Source organism: Grampus griseus (genome assembly GCF_964374135.1).
Source record: "Grampus griseus genome assembly, chromosome: 5".
Lineage (NCBI taxonomy): Eukaryota > Metazoa > Chordata > Mammalia > Artiodactyla > Delphinidae > Grampus > Grampus griseus.
In genome coordinates, this window is record NC_138998.1 from 26,751,545 (window position 1) to 26,772,143 (window position 20,599).

General features: G+C 42.4%; 1 protein-coding gene across 2 annotated transcripts in view; it reads right to left on the minus strand.

The window, feature by feature from the left end:
• Positions 1-20,599, minus strand: part of CLSTN2 (calsyntenin 2) — a gene marked incomplete at both ends in the record, with an annotated part of 638,376 nt that overhangs the window by 385,499 nt on the left and 232,278 nt on the right. For both annotated transcript variants that reach the window (XM_082654156.1, XM_082654157.1), the window contains one exon: positions 11,611-11,733. In XM_082654156.1, the coding sequence (XP_082510282.1) occupies positions 11,611-11,733 (123 nt within the window). The remainder of the gene's footprint in view (positions 1-11,610; positions 11,734-20,599) is intronic.

Genomic DNA, 20,599 nt, shown 5'->3' on the forward strand with positions numbered 1-20,599 from the left:
AGTGCCTTCTTCTCTATGCTGTTCCCTTATTATAACTTTCTTGGGCTCTTCTCTCTCCTGTAGCTCAAACAATGCCTCATGCCCTTAATATAGTAAACCACATTAACAGGTGGTTTTTATTTGGCCTCTTTGGTTTTCAGAGACAGAGACATAGTCATCTCAGGGCAGAGTGGAGACACAAGTACAGAGATCAGCAGGAAACCAGGACCACTCAGGAACTGAGGCCACAGTTCCCATCAGGGCCCACTTAAGACTCTGTTCCCTCTGGTCACATCTGTTTCTCCCTGGAACCAGCTGCCTCCTCTCAGTCTGCTGACCAAGCCCTTATACTGTGATTTGCATGTGTCACAGAAGTTTTACCTGCAACCCTCACCCTCCAGTGTGGTCCCTCAGTACTCAGACAGGAAGCCAACTGGCCTACGTGGTCTTTTCTACCCAGGTAGCAGGCCACAGGCCGGAACTAGCCAACTCATCAGAGTCAGATGTCCACTCCAGGTCCAGTCGCAGTCAGGCAAGGGGCCTGGGTCATGTGGCCTGGAATCTGGCCACCAGGGGCAGTGAGTGTGAAAGTACCATAGACACGCTGGCATCACACTTGTCAATAAGGCCATAGACTGGGAGTCCTTTACGCTCCGATGTCTTTGAGCTTGGAGCTGGAAGGGTGCCTGTGCCTTTTGAATTGTTTCTCCAGCAAAAGCAAAGGCTTTGTTTTTGTTTTGTATGTTTCCTGATCTGTTATATAAGGAGCTCTGGACTTTGGGCTTCAGTTGGGCCCATTGTCTTTGGCTGAGCTGGACAGAGTCAGGGACACTGACATAGAGATGAATGAAGCTAAGAGTGTCCTCAGGGACTGAGGCCAGGAACTTGACCTCAGGGGCACTGTGCCCACTCCCACCGAGTCCACCAGGCATGGGATGAAGCAGAACAAAATGATGGCAAAACAGAACAGTGGTTAACAGGGAGCAGTAGAAAACAGTGCACCGGGGAGTCCTCCTGCAGAACAGAATCACCCTCAAAATCGGGACACCTGGCAACATTTTTCTGGCAGGAATATCAGGACTGCTACAGGAAAGTCCAGTGATTGCTGTGTGGCTCCCATTTTCCTCCCTTTTGAATCAGAATTTATTGTGTTTTTCCTTTCCCTGGAGGGTGTGTAGGGGAAGATAGATTATCTTTTTAGTTCACAGTTCTCTGGATCAAGAGCAGCTGCGTCCAGACCCGAGGAGGATCACAAAATCTTGGCTTCGAGCTAGATGCCATGACTGGATACCACTTTTGGGAGTCCCAGGATGCAGTGAGCATAGTTTGCCTGAAGAGGGATGTGAATAACTGTGGCCTAAGAGTAGTGATAGAATGACTGCACTGATGACCCTAACTTGTCACCTCTCTGTGCCCTTTGGTACTTTGCTCCCACTCTGGGCTTGGCCATGTGACTTGTTTACCTAGTGGGACAGTAACAAATTGTCCCAAGTAGCTGCTTGCAAAAGTCCTTGCACATTTCTGTGCTTTTAAGCTTCTCTGCAATCAGCACAGGAATATATATGCTCTGGCTAGCCTGCTGACACGCCTAAGATTACATTACTCTAGACCAGCCAGCCTACAGCCTGCCCATCAGCTGTCTGCAGACACCTGAATGAGCCCAGTTGGCATCAGCTGAGTCTGACTCAGATTAGCACAACTGCCCAATCAACAGGTAGACTCATGAGAAAGAATGAATGGCTCTTGTTCAATGATCCTAAGTTTTGCAGTGATTGTTGGACAGCAACACTTAACTGAGATGTCAACTTTACCATTTGGAATGACAACTTCTTTACTACTGTGTTCTGAGCAAATTATACAATCTGACTGAACTTCAGTCTCTCCTTCTATAAAATAGGGTTAATGAGAATGCCTATTTCAGAGGACTGTTGTAAAAAGTAAATGATGTAGTATGTGTAAAATACCTACTACAGTGCCTGCTATGTAGTATGGGCTCAATAAATGTTAGTGAATTTTCAGTGCTGTGTGTAAGTTGTTTCCTGTATAAGGATATATGATCAAGGGGACAACTTACGGGTTAAAATCCACCTCTTTCCCTACTTACCAAGTAACGTGCTCTGGTGCAGGACAGTGTCTGTCTGAAAGAAGGGGCAGCTGTTTCTAATTGGCACTGTTACCATATGGGCTGGCAACAGTCCTGCTATTATTATTAATTTTATTGTTCACTTTTCATCTTGTTTTAGTATACTGTCATTTACTCAGAATCCCAGGAGACTTGAAATTCCTGCATTCAAGGGCGTCTCTCAAGCTCTCTCTCAGGGCCAGCACTCAAGTTTTCCACATCCCTCCTGCTGGGGTAATTAACTCGATCCAGTTTATCAGGACCTTCTCAGTTTTGGCAGTGAAAGTCCCACAGCCTAGGAATCTCTCAGTCCCAGGCAAGCCTCCCTCCTTGAATGCCCCTTACTCTTCATCCTTATTGATGGAGAACAGCCCACACTACCCACTGGTTCTCCCTTAAGCCTTAGTTTTACCTGGAGCATGACTTCACCTTCACTAGAGTCTTCTCATCGAGAAAGTCAGGGTCACTGGTGGAGAGCTTCCTACCTCCAGTCACCTACCTCCAGTGACCTCCAGTCAGCCCCTGTTGTGGGGATTTACCTGGGACCCTCTCCCTCTTCCTCCTCCTTGACTGACCACCCCTTGCTCCCAAGCTCCTTCCCCTGCACTGTGGCTCTAGTCTCTCCTCCAGCCATCCCTTGTGACCATGTGTGACCACACTCACGGGGTCTCCAGCTGCCGCCAAAGAACCCAGTCCAGCCAGGCTCCTGTGGAGAGGTCTGGGATACCAGGATTAAGCATAGAATGTGATGGAGGAGAAGTGAGCAGTAGAATCTTTATGATGAGATGGGCCATCCAAAACTCACCAAGGCTGCAACGCCACATGGCCTGAGAGAAGTTAAAACCAACAACAACAAAAGGCCACATGGCAGGGGATACCCAGACAGACAGTTTCAGCAACACTGAGAGCCACTTTCGGGTGGACCAAGAAAGAGGATAATTAACAAGAAGAAAAAAGTGGAAAGATTTGTTATAGCCAAGAGAAAAAATTCAGGGCAAAGACCCCAAACTCATGGGCAGCAGAGAACCAGGGAAGCTCCTTATTCTCCCTCTGGCAGAGCAGCTCCACCCTAGAAAGTGTGGCGGCAGGAGTGCTATGTTCTCTTCTCAGTGAGGTTAGGGCTTTGTGCTCCAAGCTCCCGGTGCCCAAGGATGACCTGATGGCTCCAGTCTACACCCACTGGAGCTGAGGTCTGCCTCCTGAGCTGCTCGGCTCTCAGCAGACAGGAGGGAGATATAAAACGTGTGAAAGGGGAACACTGGAGTGAATGCAGTGCCCGTGAAGGGATAACCAAGAAAGGATCCCATTATGCCCCCAACCCCACACCCATCACCGTCAAGGCTGGCAGCTGCCAAGCTGGCAGAAGAAAGAGAACCAAGGAATAGAGACGATCAACACTTCAATTCCAGAGTGGTGGATACATCAGGCCTGCCTTTCTCCCAGCCTGCCTCGCGAGCCCCTCCCGCAGCAGCAGAATCGGGACCATAGGTGCGGTCCAATAAGCCTTGCTGCTTCTGGGGACTACAAATGGACCTTTTCATTGTCACCCCCCTCCCCGTCCCCCCCAGTGATCACAAGCATCAACTTGACCAGATCTTCTGCCTTATTTACTGGTTGTTGTGCCTTCAGCCCTCAATTGTTTTCAACTTTAAAATAACTTCTGTAGCGTTCTCAAATCACATCTTGCCTACAGCTGGAAACGCTTAGATCACAGTCACTGTAGTGAGGGGGAGACATTGCCATAGGGATGGAGGCCTGAAGCCTGCAGAGATGGGGACAGGGGACTCTGCCACAGGCTGCAGACAGGGGTGGGAGTCCCCTCCAGTCCTTACTTCCCAGTCTAATCTGAACCCCATCATCTGCTCGAAAATTAGGCAATCACAGATCATATCAGCAGAAACATTTGACAACACAATCTCAACCTGTCACTGAAAATAGGACACATCTGTTTATTTTATTTTATTTTTTACTTACTGTCTATGAACTAAACCATAAACATAAAATCCTGACTCCTATGTTTATATAAGAAAGCTTTTTAAGCAAAGTTGCCCATGGCAGTGTAATTTTTTTTAAATGGTAAAATCTTGTAAACAACTCAAATATACAAAACCCAGTAGCATGATTAAGTAAACTATGATACAAGTATATGATATATAATTATGCCTACATTTAAGGAGTATTTTTTTAATCCGTTTCAATCTGCTTGGAAAATGTTCTGTGCAAAGAAAAAAATAAAAAAAGGCTCTGAACCATACATACTATATCCAAATTAATAAGACCTATGTATCTAGACATGAATAAAAACAGGCCGGCAGGGCTTTAGGAGTGTGCGTATACTGTTTGACTCTTTATTCTTTTTAGTAATTTTCACATGTATTTGAATGAATAGATGCTGGTTCCTGTTTCTGCTAGATTCCGACTCTGTGTGTGAGTTATGTGGCTACTTCCCCAAGGCAGTAGCCCACACTGTAGATTCCAGAGCTAAGTCTACACCTGATTCTCTGCAGGCCCTGCTATGCACTGACCTCTGGCTGAGGCCAAGTGAATGCTCAGAGAGCAGGGTGGGACACCACTCTCTGGCCCTCAGGAATGAGCCCCGTGGCAACCAACTTGGAACGCAAAGGCGCCTCCGTGGTGAGGCTGACACAGACGGCCCCTCTGCTTGCCAGGACCACAGGTCAGAGAGCCGTGGGGCAGGACAGACCGAAGATGGCTGTGTCCGGTGCCAGTGATCCCGAGGTTGCTGGATGGGGCAGTGAGGCCTGGATGTGACCGTTGCCTGGTATCCACGTGGTACTCAGCCAAAGACCTCTTTTATGGCTTTTTGCCACTGCCATAAATTACCTAAATACTTATTTACTTACATTTTTCTTTAAATGTCTTTAAATTTTTCTTTAAGTTTTAAAAACTTCATTGAATTTATTTAAAAAGAAAACTGAAAAGCCAGCAATATGTGCCTCAAATAGAGCGTAATCTAAATAAAATACAACAGAATGTTATTAAAATTCTAGTGCAATGCTGTTGCCTACGGAGGGCTATTGGGATAGCGCTTGCTTTTTGTCAAAAAGAGAGATTAGCAAGTGTTTGAAGGTACTGAAGACATCTTGAGCCTCCCAAATTGCACCTCTCTCCTTGACATAATCAGAAAGATTAAAAAGTTAAAAGGGAATGGATTAGCACGGGATTCAACTTTCTTTAACACTATGTCCGGGTACCATGGAAATCTTCTACTGCCAGTGACATATGCCTCAAACACCGGACAATCGGCAGAGGGGAAAGAAGGCAGCACTTGGAGTCTGAGGGTCTGGAATTGAGTGACAGGGCTGGTCTGTCCTTAGCTTGGTAACCTGGAGCAGTTACTTAATTTCTCTAAGTCCCAATGTCCTTATTTGCAAAACCGAATCATAATAGCTGACCTACTTTTTCCACAGGGTTGGTGTGAGGCTTGGATGTAATTTTGTGTGTGCAGGAGCTGGTGCACGTGTGTGTGTGTGTGTGTGTGTGTGTGTGTGTTTATAATAAAAGGGCACATGGTCTGCGGCAATCTGAAAGTATATCTTGCAACGAATAGGTTACTCCACAGGGATAAATGATAGGTAGAATGTAAGGGGACGTTCATTTTCAACTAACGTTTACAGAGTTCTGCACAATTCACAAACGACTTTCCCCTGCATTGGTTAACTGGTTGTCCCCAGACTGCCACATAACCAAACAACACAGGCAACGTAGCTTGGTGGTGCAAGTGGGTGACGGCATCAAGCCTTCAGAACAAACTCCAAGCTTACTTTTCTTCTTTCCTTAACATCATCATCACAGATTTTAATCACACCGTTGTAATCAACCTAAAATGAATAAAACACGGCTATTGATGATAATGAGAATTATTATTACTCTGATTACTCTCACTACTACCCTTGCTAGGATCATCAGAGCTGATACACTGGACATCTCCTGGCTGCCAGCGCTCTTGCATTAGTATCTCATTTAATCCATGCATTAACCCAGGAATAGGTACTGTGTTTACCTCCATTTTAAATATAAGGAAACTGCCCCTCAGAGGAGTTCAGTACCTTATCTAAGACCATATAGCTGGTCAAAGGCAGAGGCTAACTGTGAAACCACGTGCGTCTGCTCAGAGCCTGGGACTGCTCACAACCAGGATTCCTTTTTCGCTATAAGACACCATCGCTCTACAAACCCCCAGGGAGGATCTCTGCCATTGGGCAGTTTTGGGGCCCAAAGCACAAACAAGGGCCCTGGGTGAGTCCAAAGGCAAGGAGGCAGATAGATGGGCAGATGCTGCACGGAACAGGGAGGACCCATGGAGACAACCGTGGAGGAAAAAGCACCTTCTGCTACAACCGGTTAATCAAACCAGGCCAAATCATGCCCCAGGCAATTTTCTGGGCAGCCTTCAGAGAGTCACCCAGGCTGGGAAGTCAACTGTGCCTGATCATTCTGTGTAGCCCTGTGCTCCCCAAAGATAAGTCCAGACTGGCCCAGTGTAGACAAATGAGCAGTTCTATTACTTCTGAAAGGCAATCTAATTCCCTTCAAATTTAAAAGTTTCCACGGTTTCCTAACAGGCCTCAGTGGGGCTCATGTAGAAATGAATAAGCTCACGGTGTGCCCAGCTTGCTTTCATTACCATTTTTTTTGCCAAGCAGTGGACAGAATTTGCATTATGACTCAAGGATTTTTCTGTATGTGATTCTCTAAGATCATGTCCACTGAGCTCAGACACCGGGTTGAGAACTGAGTCAGGTCTCATGGACTTGACTGAGGTCTGAGGGAGGTTTCACTGACTGAGAGAGAGCACCTCTGCTAATCAGCTGGGTCAGGAATCAAACGCAAATATCACAGGGAAAGGGAATTCACAGCAAGGATGAAAGTCCTGGGCTCCAATCCCAGCCCCACGGCTAGCCTGCTCTGGGACACTGAGTAACTTTCTTGGGCTCCCTATGAGTCAGTGATCTCCTCTATGAAAGGAGATGAGAGAAGGATCATGAAAAGTAAACTCAAATCTACAAAACTTCTACTATATCTTGAATCTTTGCAACATGCATCCTAGACATTCTTTAAATTTAATCAACACAGCAACCCTGGGAAGCTTATACCTTTATTCCACAGATGAAAAGAGTGAGACTACTGTAATTGGTGAATCCATCTTATTGCCATGAGACCACACCATGAGAATGAGCCATACAGGGTCAGGGAATGAGAGATGTGTGTGAATGCGACCGCAAATGCACACAACTTCTCTGGAAAGCATTTTAACAGGTTTCAGAACTTAAAAATATTTGAAAGATTAATTCCAATTCTGAAATCCATCCAAATGATAGAATCAGAAATGTAGACACATATTGTAATAAAAAAGACTTGAAATAGATAAACTGCCAGTCATCTGACACCAGTCTGAATGGCCATCATCAAAAAGTCTACAAGTGATAAATGCTGGAGCGGGTGTGGAGAAAAGGGAACCCTTGTGCACTGCTGGTGGGAATGTAAATTGGTACAACCATTATGGAGAACAGTATGGAGGTTCCTCAAAAAATTAAAAAAACGAACCACCATAGGATCCAGCGATCTCACTTCTGGGTATATACCCAAAGGAAATGAAATCAGGGTCTTGAAGAGATTATCTGCCTTCCCATGTTCATTGCAGCATTATTCACAATAGCCAAGATATGGAAACTTCCTGTCTGTCAACGGATGAATGAATAAAGGAGATGTATACAGACATTATTCAGCCATGAGAAAGAAGGACATCCTGCCCTTTGTGACAATATGGATGGACCTTGAGGGCAGCATGCTAAGTGAAATGTCAGACAGAGAATGATAAATACTGTATGATATCACTTATATGTGAACAGTGAAAAAGCTGAACTCATAGAAACAGACAGCAGAATGGTGGTTACCAGGGGTTGTGGTGGAGAAACGTGGAGATGTCAGTCAAAGGGTACAAACTTCAAGTTATGAGTTTGGGAGATCTAATGTTCAGCATGGTGATTAGAGTTAATAATATTATATTATATGGGCTTCCCTGGTGGCGCAGTGGTGGAGAGTCCGCCTACCAATGCAGGGGACACGGGTTTGTGCCCCGGTCCAGGAGGATCCCACATGCCGTGGAGCAGCTGGGCCCGTGAGTCATGGCCGCTGAGTCTGCACATCTGGAGCCTGTGCTCCACAATGGGAGAGGCCACAGCAGTGAGAGGCCCGCGTACCGCAAAAAAAAATAATAATAAATAAATTTTATTATATTATATTAGATACTTGAAAATTGCTAAGAGAGTAGACCTAAAATATTGTCACCACAAAAAGAAGTGGTAATTATGTGAGGAGATGGAGGTGTTAGGTAACACTATGCAGTGGTAATCATTTTGCAACATATAAGTGTATCAAGTAAACACGTTGTATGCCTTAAACTTACACAATGCTATATGTCAATTATATCTCAGTAAAGCTGGAAAAAAATAAAAGAATGGTAAACTATAGAATATTCATTGAGTTGGAAATCATGCAGCCATTTAATGAGATGCAGAAGAGTATTTAATAAAATGGTTTATATTCATTAGTAGGAAAAATAAGTTATAATATTGAATATAATGTGTATCACTATTTTTGGATTAAAACAGAGTAGCAAAATGACTGGAAAGAAATACACTAAAATGTTAACAGAGACTCTCTCTGGGGGTACGAAGATTTCACATTTTCTACAATAAGCACATTGTTGTAAGCAGGAGATATATAACAAAAGCTATTTTATATCCCTGAATTTTGTATTTATCCACAAAATTCAATCATGATTTTTATTTAAATGAGTGATATTTTAGGTAGGAAATTTTTCTTAAAAAGTTTTTAAAGAGGGAAAATCTCAAGAGAAACCACACAGAGCAAAAGTGATACGGGTGGAACCATCCCCCCATGAGCTTATAGCTCATCTCACTGGCTAAGCTGGAAATAAAGACCACTGGGATGAGGGTGGAAAAACTGACACACAATACCAGAGCAGTTGATAAGGGGGGGACCAAAAGCTGCAGTTGACTTCAAGAAGTGATGGAGCTGGCAGATACGAATTTTTCAATTTTATGAGAACGATAGGGATCTGAAATAACTCTTCAGTATTTTATTTTTAAGATAAATGTTTTAAGATAAATGTTCTTTGCAGCATGCATGGCTGGTTAGTGTTTGTGTCCTGTCTCAGAGCCAATCATAAATAACACTGAGAAAAATAGCTTTGACCATTCTAAAAAGCACCTTTACTTTTTACCCATAAGAACTTGGAAGATTATATTTTGATGCATTTAGCTAGATTTTTTTTTTTAAACGTAGCTGCCAATATCAGGCGGAGTGTAGAGATTGTCTTCAGATGGAAATAACTGCTCAGGGCTTCGCTTAGAAGCAAACCTTAGTTTCAAGAGGTGTCAGAACACCTGCGGTCACATCTGATGGTGTGAATACAACTTCAAGTTTAAAAGTATTTGATGGATTTAGAATTGAAGGAAATCCTTTGGTCAATCTTCAGGTGAAATGATTAACTGTCCTTCAGGTCGACAACCGAGGAAGGTAAGTGTTTGTAATCCAAACTTTCAAATAGCAGATTTGTTTGAATTTTTTTTTTTCCATTTTAGTCTTTACATTAGCGTTTATAAGTTTACTGTAGAACAGCTTGTTCAACGACCTCAGTTTCCTAGTACACTACTGGATGAGAACAGGGCTACACTGAGGCGGACACAACGAATAAACAGACACATCCCTCACTTTTAAAGTGTTAGCCTCACTACCTTACAGTGACTTAAAAGCATCTGTTTACTTCCCATTTAATATGTCATTAGTTTTTTCTCTTGTATCTTAAAGAGGGGTCACATACTTGAATGGAAAGATGAATAAAGGACCTGCACATGCTCAGTCTAATGAGGGAAGCCGCAACACAACTCTGTATTTCAGATCTAATTCATCAAGATAAACCAGAATCCTGCAGGTTTTATGCAAACTTTCCCAACTTCTAAATGCTGCCTCTATTTCATTTTTTAAAGCACACAGTGCATGCCAGTCCAAACATTCCCATGACCCAAACATTTTTGCTAGTGTTTGTTTTAAAATCTCATTTCCAGGGGGTTGGTGAGAATTGCTGATTAACCTCAGTATAGTTATGTCCAAGAAGGGGATGAGTTGGAATATTCCCAGGCTGGTAAAGAAGGTCTGGGGAAGACACCTCATCTACTGTGGAAAAGACAGCATGGGATTCACACTGCCAAGTGGCCTTTGGTTGAGCTGGGACCTCTGAGGATGGCTGGAAGATGTATGGAAATGTCCCAACTCTGAACACCATGGAAGTCACAGTTAGGTACCCTTGGTGGTTATCATTCTACATAAAATAAAGATTAAGCCTTCTTCTGAGAGTCTAGACTATCTCCCCCATGCTCTGCGAGAATGCTTATGGGTTTGTCTTCACATAAGGCTGAATTTCCCCATTTAACTCACCCCCTCACTCCTTACTTTATAATGTTCTGTAATGAAAAACAGGACTTCACAGAGCTTATCTCTTAGAAGTGTGAAAGAGCCATTTTTTTCTGCCCAAGTAGCTCATAATGTAACAGACAAACTGTCAGAAAAACTAGACTTCATCATGGTAAAAACCTCAGCCTGGCACCCATCAATCATAAAGCAATCTTCCAGAAATCTTGAAAACCTTCATTAAATGTCCTGTCTTTCTTCTGACAGTTATAAAGTGTTAACAATATCATTCATGATGTAGGCATCTTCAGAAATTCTTTGTCCAACCCCTCCCCACCCCGCCCCGCCATCACCCATCCCCTTTTCTTTGCCAAAATCTATGGAAACGTGAGACACAGCCATCTTCTTTCACACACCCCTCCTGGGATCTGGCCCTTGCAGGAGGTTAGAGGAGGAAGCAGTGGTCATCTTGATGACAATGAGAAAGCTCTCAAGCTGCAAGGGCAAATGGCACTGCCCCCAGATTCCTCCTCTAAAAGCCACACCCATTTTGAAGCTCAAGGGCACAAGTCTGTCCTACCCTGAGCAAATAACTCCCCATCTTTTTTTCTTTCCTTTTTCTCTTGTCAATCTACCAAGTTACAAGTCTTCACCCGTTCGTGATATGTGGGTAGTGGGGACAGTGGGTTACACATCTTCTCGTGTCGATGAGAAGATACAGAATTTTCCCTCTGTCTAGAGGGAAAATTCCCCCACAGGCCTTGCTGACCCAGCTTTTCCAACTCCAGAGGCCACTTCAGCAATATACCATCTCTCACAACAAGAAGATATAAGGGTCTTGCATTGCAGGCAACACCAAGGAGAAAAACCATAAGGAGATACAGAATCCACACCAGGAATCAGAAGAAGCATACAGCTTTGAAAGCACAAGCCGATCTGTGAGAGCCACAGGTAGTGACAAGAGCAATGAAGCCCAAGCCTGGGTTTCTTGGAGGTTTCCCGACTTGTCTCCCAAATGAGCAGAGCCCAACCATGCTAAGCTATCATCTCACCTGCAAAAGGAACCGGTGCATCTTTATCCAGAGCGACAAGTGGTGGGTCCAAAATGACTGTGTCGTTGTTCTCTGTTATGACCCCATGATACGAAGTCTCAATCCATGGCTTGTGCTTGTTCACTGGAAAACAATGGAAACAAAAAGATTGACTTTTAAGATCATTATTTGAATCCATAATAATATTATGAATATTGCCCAAATCCCATTATTTCTATTTCTAGATGCCCAGTATAGATATTTTAAAAAGTTAATCAAAAGCTTTAATTCTTAAATGCTACTATCTATTCAGAGATGTTTCAGAGTTAAAATCCATTATCAATCAACAAACTAGCAGATTACAACTGCGTGCTGGGATTTCTGACCTCAATCTTATCCAATCCATCATTAGGAGCTGTTACTAAATTTTATATACATGTATATGGATAAGTACCAACAAATGTGTAAATATACAACAAACATTTTAATATTTTCTGATCCATTAAAGACTGAGTCTATCTAAATGGTCTAAATTATATAGCATTTTAAGTTGCTCTTCAATAATTTGATCAGCTGAATGATATACTGTATAATGTACAATTAATACACTTAAAATGCATATCATATATATATTACTAGTTGAGGTGCCCCCCCCCACAAAAGATGGATTGGAGTCCTAACGTCCAGTACCTTGCAATGTGACTTTATTTGAAGATAGGGTCTTTACAGAGGTAATCAAGTTAAAATGAGGTTATTACGGTGGGCCCTAATCCAAAATGACTGGTGTCCTTATAAAAAGGGGAAATTTAGCCACAGAGACAGACATGCACACAGGGAGAGCGCCACGTGAAGAGTGAAGTTGTGCGGTCACAAGCCAAGGAACTACCAAAATCTACAAGAGAGACCTTCAGAGCAAACATGGTCCTGCTGACAATCTGATTTCAGACTTTTGGCCTCCAGAACTGTGAGTCAATAAATTCTTGCTGTTCTAAGACACCCAGTTTGTGGTACTTTGTTACAAGCAAATGAATACAAGATAACTTAAAGTCAACCAGCACTAAGACTTGTACCAGGATTGGTGTAATAGTCCTATGTGAAAATCTTATCTGGTGAATATCCTATTTCTGCTAATTCCAGCCCCTTGATTTGTCTCTGGCCCAGCTCTCCTATGTGAATGGCTGCAATGGCCTCTTGACTTGTCTTCCAGTAAGAAGTCTTGTCCCATTCCAATCCATCCTCCACACTGACATTAAGAGTGATCTTCCTAAAGTAGTGATCTAATTCTTCAACCGGGAGCTCCTTGGTTTGTCCTTTTCTTCCCCCAGAGGAATCTGGGTGCAGAGTAGCTGCTTTCGAAATGAAATGACAGATTATAGGGAGCCCTAGAATAACCAAAGCTGTCCTAATGCTAATCCTCACAACCTGCTTCACAGTTTAAGAGACGTTGTCACATATGTAATGCTCCCCCCAGCAACCTGAGAGGTAGGTGTGATCATTATGGAAATGACAAAGAAACCACTTTCACAAGGGGTGACTTTCCCAAGATGGCCACAGGGTTAATAACTAACAATGGTGAAAACCCAAAACTCTTTCCTACATCATGATATCCAAAAGGTGCCCCCCACACACACACTCATATCATAATATATGTAATACACATTACACTATATAACCCACATTATAATATATATTATACACACAATACATATTACATATTGTTTCAATAGCCATGGCAAAGCAAAAGCTTATATATAGATTTGAGAACAGATCTGTGGCAGTGGCTCTGTCCCCTTCCCACTTCATCATGCTTTGAAAGGTCAGTTAAGAGCTGTTCCAGGCTTGGTGGTAGGCTCAACCTGGGCCACTGTTTTGCCCTTTGTCACCCATTCCACGGCAACCATGAACTAACCGAGGGGCAGTTTAGCGGGGCATGGACATATGCGTTGCTATTCTCAGTTGTTGGCCTCTGAGACCTATTTCTGATGATTGAATCATGCCCAGGGTAGAGAGCCCGTTGCCTAGAGCAGGTCTTAATGGGGCAGCAGGCTCAGCCATGCTCACTTGTTGGCATTCAAACTAGTGCTTCATTATGGACCCTGGAAGAATTACAGCCACTCTGGGTTGTCCCCACACTCCTTTGCTCTTTTATTAGCCATCAACACAAATGCAATGTAAATAATTTGCGACTGTTGGGAAAAATAATTAACCTTTTTTTCCTTTAATTAAACCTAGGGGCCTATTCATTACAAATGTGTACAGAAGATATACCAGGAGCTTACCCAGTGTTGCAGATTCACGCACCACTTGGCTCAGTGGCAGACAATGGAATCTAGAGTCACGGCTGCTGGGCTGTGGCCCTGGTTTAGCCACTTCAGGGCTGATTCAGTGCAAGTCAGTTGGCCACACAGCATCTCAACTCCCTCAGCTATAAAATGGGGAAGATGACACCGCCCACAGGGTTGTCATGTCATTCAGATGTCCTCCACTGGCCACATAGCCCCTGCTCTTTCATTACCCCCCTGCTCTCTGGGCAGTGAAAGTGTCACAGGAAAGGTGCTCTGCAGACCCTAAAGTTAAGAAGTCGCGATTTCTGCATCATTAGTGGGGATTCTCCTCTCTATCACTACTATAGTTAGTTGAGTACCTACCACATATTAGGCATTTTACATTCATTCATTAACCCTCACAACAACCCCTCTAGATGAGACGTCGTATCTCATTGTACAGGTGAGGAACTGAGTCTCAGAGGGGTTTAGATATTCCCTTTTTGGAAAATAAAAAGGTTCATATTCCTAAAATTCCTTCATTTCTCTCTCACTTTCTAACTTCCTTCAGATCTATCTCAACTTTGCTTTGTCAAGGTTGATAAACATTTGCACTTTGAGGAGTAACCCCAATGAAATCTTCTTTGCTTTGTGTATAGATCAAATCCTCAGGTTTGCAAACCAATAACTTAAATTTACATTATTTTGACTACAAGGATACCATTCATGGCTGAGCCAATTATCATGCAAGGATTACTTTTCCTTCCTAGTGGTCCAACCATCATTCCAAGAACACCATTCCTTGTATAGAGACCAGCTGGATTCTTGATTCATTCATTCCATCAAATGGCTGGATCATCCTCCATTTTAACTTGCATTATATTTGGAACCAGCCTCCTTCATTTATTGTTTTTAACTTTTTATTTTATATTGGAGTATAGTTGATTAACAGTGTTGTGTTAGTTTCAGGTGTACAGCAAAGTGATTTAGTTATACATATACCTGTATCCATTCTTTTTCAAATTCTTTTCCCATTTAGGTTGTGTCATAGTAATACTGAGCAGAGTTCCGTGTGCTATACAGTAGGTCCTGGTTGGTTATACATTTTAAATATAGCACTGTGTGTACTTGTCAATCACAAACTCCCTGACTATCTCTCCCCCCAACCTCACCCTTCTGCCCTGGTGACCATAAGTTTGTTCTCTAAGTCTGTGAGTCTGTTTCTATTTTGTTAATAAGTTCATTTCTATCATTTTTTTTAGATTCCGCATATAAGCAATATCATATTGTTTATTTTTTGTTTTCTGAACTTAATGATTGTCTTGATTGTCTTTTTATTTCTGCTGAGTAATGAAACACAGAACTACTTCCCCACATCCCAACAATATTATAGCTTTTTAATCTTTCCATCTATTACTCATTCCTCATTTGTAAAATGGAGACACTTTCCTCATGGGAATATTGTAAAAACTGCATGATCATTTAGGCAAATCTAGTACTCCTGACATGACTAAGCATTCAAATACTCTGAAGTCCCCCTAGCTCATCTCACGCTTCTGAATGGTTGAAGTATAACCTTACATTCTCAGAGGTATTTAGCCCAGCTTCATTCATTCAACAAATATCTATGGAGTACTTAAAATGTGCAAAAACAGTCTAAACATCGGCGGTAAAATGGGGGAAAATGTCCCTGAAAAAAGCATTTGACAAAATTCAATATTCATTCATAATTAAATCTATCAACAAATGAGGAATAGAAGGAAACTTCTTCACTCAGATAAAGAGCTTTTATAAAAATCTATAGCTAACATCATACTTAATGATTGAAGAGTGAATGTTTTCCCACTCAAGTTGGAAATGAAAAAGTAAAATTGTCTTTATTTTCAGAGAACATGATCATCAATGAAGCAAAATCTACAAAAGTACTACTAGAGCTAATAAATGAGTTGAGGAAAGTCACAGGATAGAAAGTCAATCTATAAAAATCAATTGTATTTCTATGTACTAGAAATAAACAATTGGAAATTTAAACTTATTAATATAATAGCATCAAAAAATGAAACATTTAGGAATAACTTTCACAAAATACACGCAAGATCTGTAAATTCTCTAAGATATTGCTGAGAGAATTTAATGAAGACCTGGAGAGGTCTTAGTGGAGAGATAGACAGTGTTCATGATCTGGTAGACTCGATATAGTTAAGATGTAAATTTTCCCCTAACTGATCTATAAGTGTCAATGCAACCCAAGTCAAAATAATAGCAGAATTTTTAAAATGGTTAAGCTAATTCTAAAATTTATATGAAAATGAAAAAGACCTGATATAGCCAAAACAATTTTGAAAAAGAAGAGCGAAGTCGGAGGACTTACACTACTTGATTTTAAGACTTATTATAAAGCTACTGTAATCAAGACAGTGTGATACTAACATAAAGATAGACGTACAGGTCAATAGAAAGAATGAAGGGTACAGAAATAGACACACATACATATGGTCAATTTCTGACAAAGGTTCCAAGATAATTCAGTGGGGGAGAAGATAGTCCTTTGATTAAATATTACTTTGGAACTTCAATCCTACTGCTCATCATACACAAAAATTGTCTCTAAATAGATCATGATCTTAAATGTAGGAGTTAAAATTACAAAACCTTTAAAAGAAAGCAAAGGAAAAAAACCCCTGAGTGTCCTTGGATTAGGTGAAGATTTATTAGAAGGGACAAAAACAAGCATGAATCATAAGAGATAAAATTGATTCATCAAACTTTATAAAAATATAAATTTCTATTCTTGGAAAACAATTTTAAGAAAATATTTTAAAGTTACAGACTATGAGAAAATATTAAATAAGCATAGCTCATAAAGGACTTGAATCCAAAATTTATGAAGAACTCTTACAACACAAAAATAAGACAAATAATGTTTTTTTTTAAAAGGCAAAAATTTGAACACACTTGTCACCAGAGTAAATATATGAACAGCAAATAAGAACAAGAAAAGATGTTCAACATTAATAGTTATCAAAAATGTGTAAATTAAAGCCACTATGGGATATCACCATGTCACTACTAGAGTGGTTAAAATAAGACGGACAATACCAAGTTCTGATGAAGATGTGAAGCAACTGAAAGTCATCCATTGCTGGTAAGAATGTAAAATAATACAGTCACTTCGGAAACAGTTTAGCAATTTCTTATAAAATGGCTCAGCAGTTCCATTCCTAGGATTTATCCCAGAGAAATGAAAACATAAATTACACAAAAACCCTTGTAGGTAAATGTTCGTAGACTCTTTATTCAGGATAGCGCCAAAGTGGAAACTAAAATGGCCATCAGCTAGTGAATGGATAAACAAATTGCAGTATGTCCATACAATGAACACCTACTCCGCACTGAAAAGAAATCAACTGATGCGTGCGACAAAATGGATGAATCTCCAAAGGATTTCACTGGTGAAATGAAAGAAGTCAGACACAAAAGACTTCATGCTGTTTGATGCCATTCATATGACATTCTAGAAAACGCCGAAGTATAAGGATAGATAACAGATCAGTAATTGCAAGGTCTGCTTGCAAAGGGGCACAAGGGAACTTTCTGGGTTGAAGGAACTGTTCTGTATCTTGATTGTGGTGATAGTTACACCTCTATGTGTCTTTGTTGAAACTTATCAATTTGCACATTTAAAAAGAGTGAATTGTATTGTGCGTAAATTATACTTGAATAAATATGGGACAAAATCAAAGTCCTTATCCTCAAGAGACTCTCAGACTAGAAAGGGATCCACGATACCAGTGTAGCAAGAGGTAGGTAAGAAGAGGAAAAGCAGACCGCTATGGAAAAAGAGAGAAGTACTCACCCCACCATGGTAATCCAGAATTACCTCCTGGAGAAAGTAGATTCTAAGTCCTGAGCAGTAAGAATTAAGCAGGGATACAAGATATGGAGGGTCCCAGGCAGAGGAACATTGCATGGGCAAGGGCCTGATGGTAAAGGCACCCTGCTACACCATGGGAGGGAATGTGAATAGTTATATTTGGTTGGAGACCATAGCTTGAGGGGCAAGGCCAGCTAAGAGGCTGGACTGATGGATATCATCTACATCACCCAGGGCTTATTGGCTTGCACAGAGTCATCCAGGAACCATTTCCAAACTCTGACTTCAAGAGACACTGGAGAACCATCTCCTTTCCAGAAAGAAGCAATAGGTATTGATGCTGGTGGCTCGGCTGTAATTTCCTATTTAATCTCTTCCCTTCCCTGACAAACGTTTTGCCTTTTTGTTCCAAGAGACTGAGGCCAGTCAGCACACGCTTTGCTCCATTTGGTTGTAACTTCAGAACTGACTTTTCATCGGTTCTTCACGAGATAATGTCCCTGTTTGCTATACAACCCCTCTTGAGGCTGAACTCTGTCATATCATGCCCCCTTAGGAACTGCTTCTTGCCTCTGTCCTGTCTCCTTTCCATGATGTTTCAGCATCTGGAAAATGCCTGTGTCTTTGCACTCATATAGAGGAAATGCCAGTGTGATATTTCTGCTCCATTTATATAGAGAAATTAGGTCTTGCCCCTCAGTGCGCCTTTAACTAGAACACAGATGCATCCGCAGAACACGCCTTGGCTCTCGTCTCTCAGCTTCCACTCAATGCACCCACTGAAAAGCTGCATTAACTCTCAATCCAAGCAGCAGGGCCAAGGGGCTGATGATTCACCCTTTGAGTCTTTCTACCTACATCCTTCAATTAACCCTCTGGCCATTGCTAGCTCCTCAATCCTCAGAATTCTCCCTGGGTAAAAGTGAATTGTGAGTAAAAACATACCAGACTGATTGCAAAATGCTCCAGTGAGGTTAACTACATCCTAGGAAACGGGTCACTCTAGTGACTGTCAGGCTGTTCTGCCTGCCATGCGCAGTTTCCCCTTCTGACTCCATCCCCTGGTAGAATTGCCTAGACCAGGGGGCATTCGTGGGTGGAGTAGGCTGGGCCAATTGGTTGGATCTTTAAACTTTCATTTAAGAGGCCGAGAAACTATAATGTATTTGGCGATGGGCACTTGAGGTGAAAATTCATAAGGAGTTGGGGCTGGCGTTCATGCAGTGATCACCCAACCCAACATTTAGATGGAGATGGAACGCTATTAAAATCCAAGAAAGCTAATCGGTCAGGAGACAGAGGATTTGGAAGCCGACATACAGAGAGAAGAGAAGCACCCCAAGCAGCTGCAGAAGATATAGAGGCTGGCCCCCCATCCTGTTCTCCAGTCCTGGCCCCGCTCACCCTTCACTGACTCGCCAGCCTGCCGTGGCTTGTCTGAGGCTCCCAAGTGAAGCCTTTCAATAATTCTTCCCCCAACCATCATTTTTTAAGTTTGCAGTAGTTTGAGTAGGTGTCTGTTCTTGCAATAAAATGACTCCTAACTACAATAATTGTCATAGCATTTCAAAAAGTATTTTTATTCCTTGCTTCGGAGTGAGGGTGGGATGGGATCTGTGTCTAGGTGGAGGTAAGCCTGCCTAAGGGCAAATCTGGTCCTGACTTCCCTGCCTAGGATCCATCAGAAGCTCTCCTGCTCTCCAACCACAAGATCAGGGAAGCCACCCAAAGACCCCCGCTCCCTCCGTGACCCACGCCTTTGCCCTCATTGTGCTGTCTACCCCTGTCCTCACACTCCTTTCTCCTGGCTCCTGCCTGTTCATCCTGCCAGAGGCAGCTCCAGCCCCCCTCCTCCAGTGGTCCTCCTCTGTACACCTTGTCACCCTGCATTGCCTGCTATTAGGCTATAGGTCCGCCGCATTGCCATTAGCTGGTTCCTTGCCCCTCCTTCCCCCTCTTCAAGGAGAGGAAGCATCCTAGTCACAATGATGTCCACAGGTCCTGACACAGTGCCTGGAACCTTGATAAATGAGGTGAGCACACCTTTGCCTTCCCAGCACCTCCTGAAGCAATTAGCAGCTCTTTGGTTCCAATGAGCAGGTATTGCGACGTCACCCAAATAGAAAGAGGGTGTGCCTCGCAAAACATAGGGTGACATTTGCCATCACTTAATTAGAGGCACTATATATCTCTTGCTAGAGGTACCAATTAGAGAGTTTTAAATGCAAATCCCATGTGTGTGACTCACATATGCAAAGATTCACAGAGGATGAGGGTTACATTATACTGTGTTAATTGGGTTGAAAAAGCATTTGAAGAAAAGATGGCTGATGGGTGCTTTCAGTGAGGGCGGACCAGTGCTTTCCTTCCCTTCCTTCCTCCTTTCCTTCTATCCATCTATCCATACATTTATCCACCTTTCCTATTTTTTTCTTACCTCCTATCTGTCATTTTCCATCCATAAATATTCAATTGTTTAGAGTATGGGTTCTCTGAAAGTCATGAACTAAATTGCCCCAGCCTGGGGATGAACCATATACCATTATCCCATTGGGTACTGGCACGTGGGCAAGGAGAAAGGCTAGCAAGAACTGTGCACTGGGGAATTGTGTAATCTCACAAAAGTGCGATTTTTCAGCTCTCTGCACAAGCCATCCAGATAAAGCCAACTGCCCAAAGCTTGGCCCAAGACAGACCCTGAGATTAGGTGTAAGTGGTACTGGGCTTAATGTCATAGTTCTGACACTATGTAACCAACAGGGTATTTTAGTCAAGTATCAATCTTCCCAGACCTCTGCTCACTCTCCTTTAGAAAATGGAGGTAATACCAACCCCACAGGGTTACTGGGTGGAAGATGAAATGAGACACTAA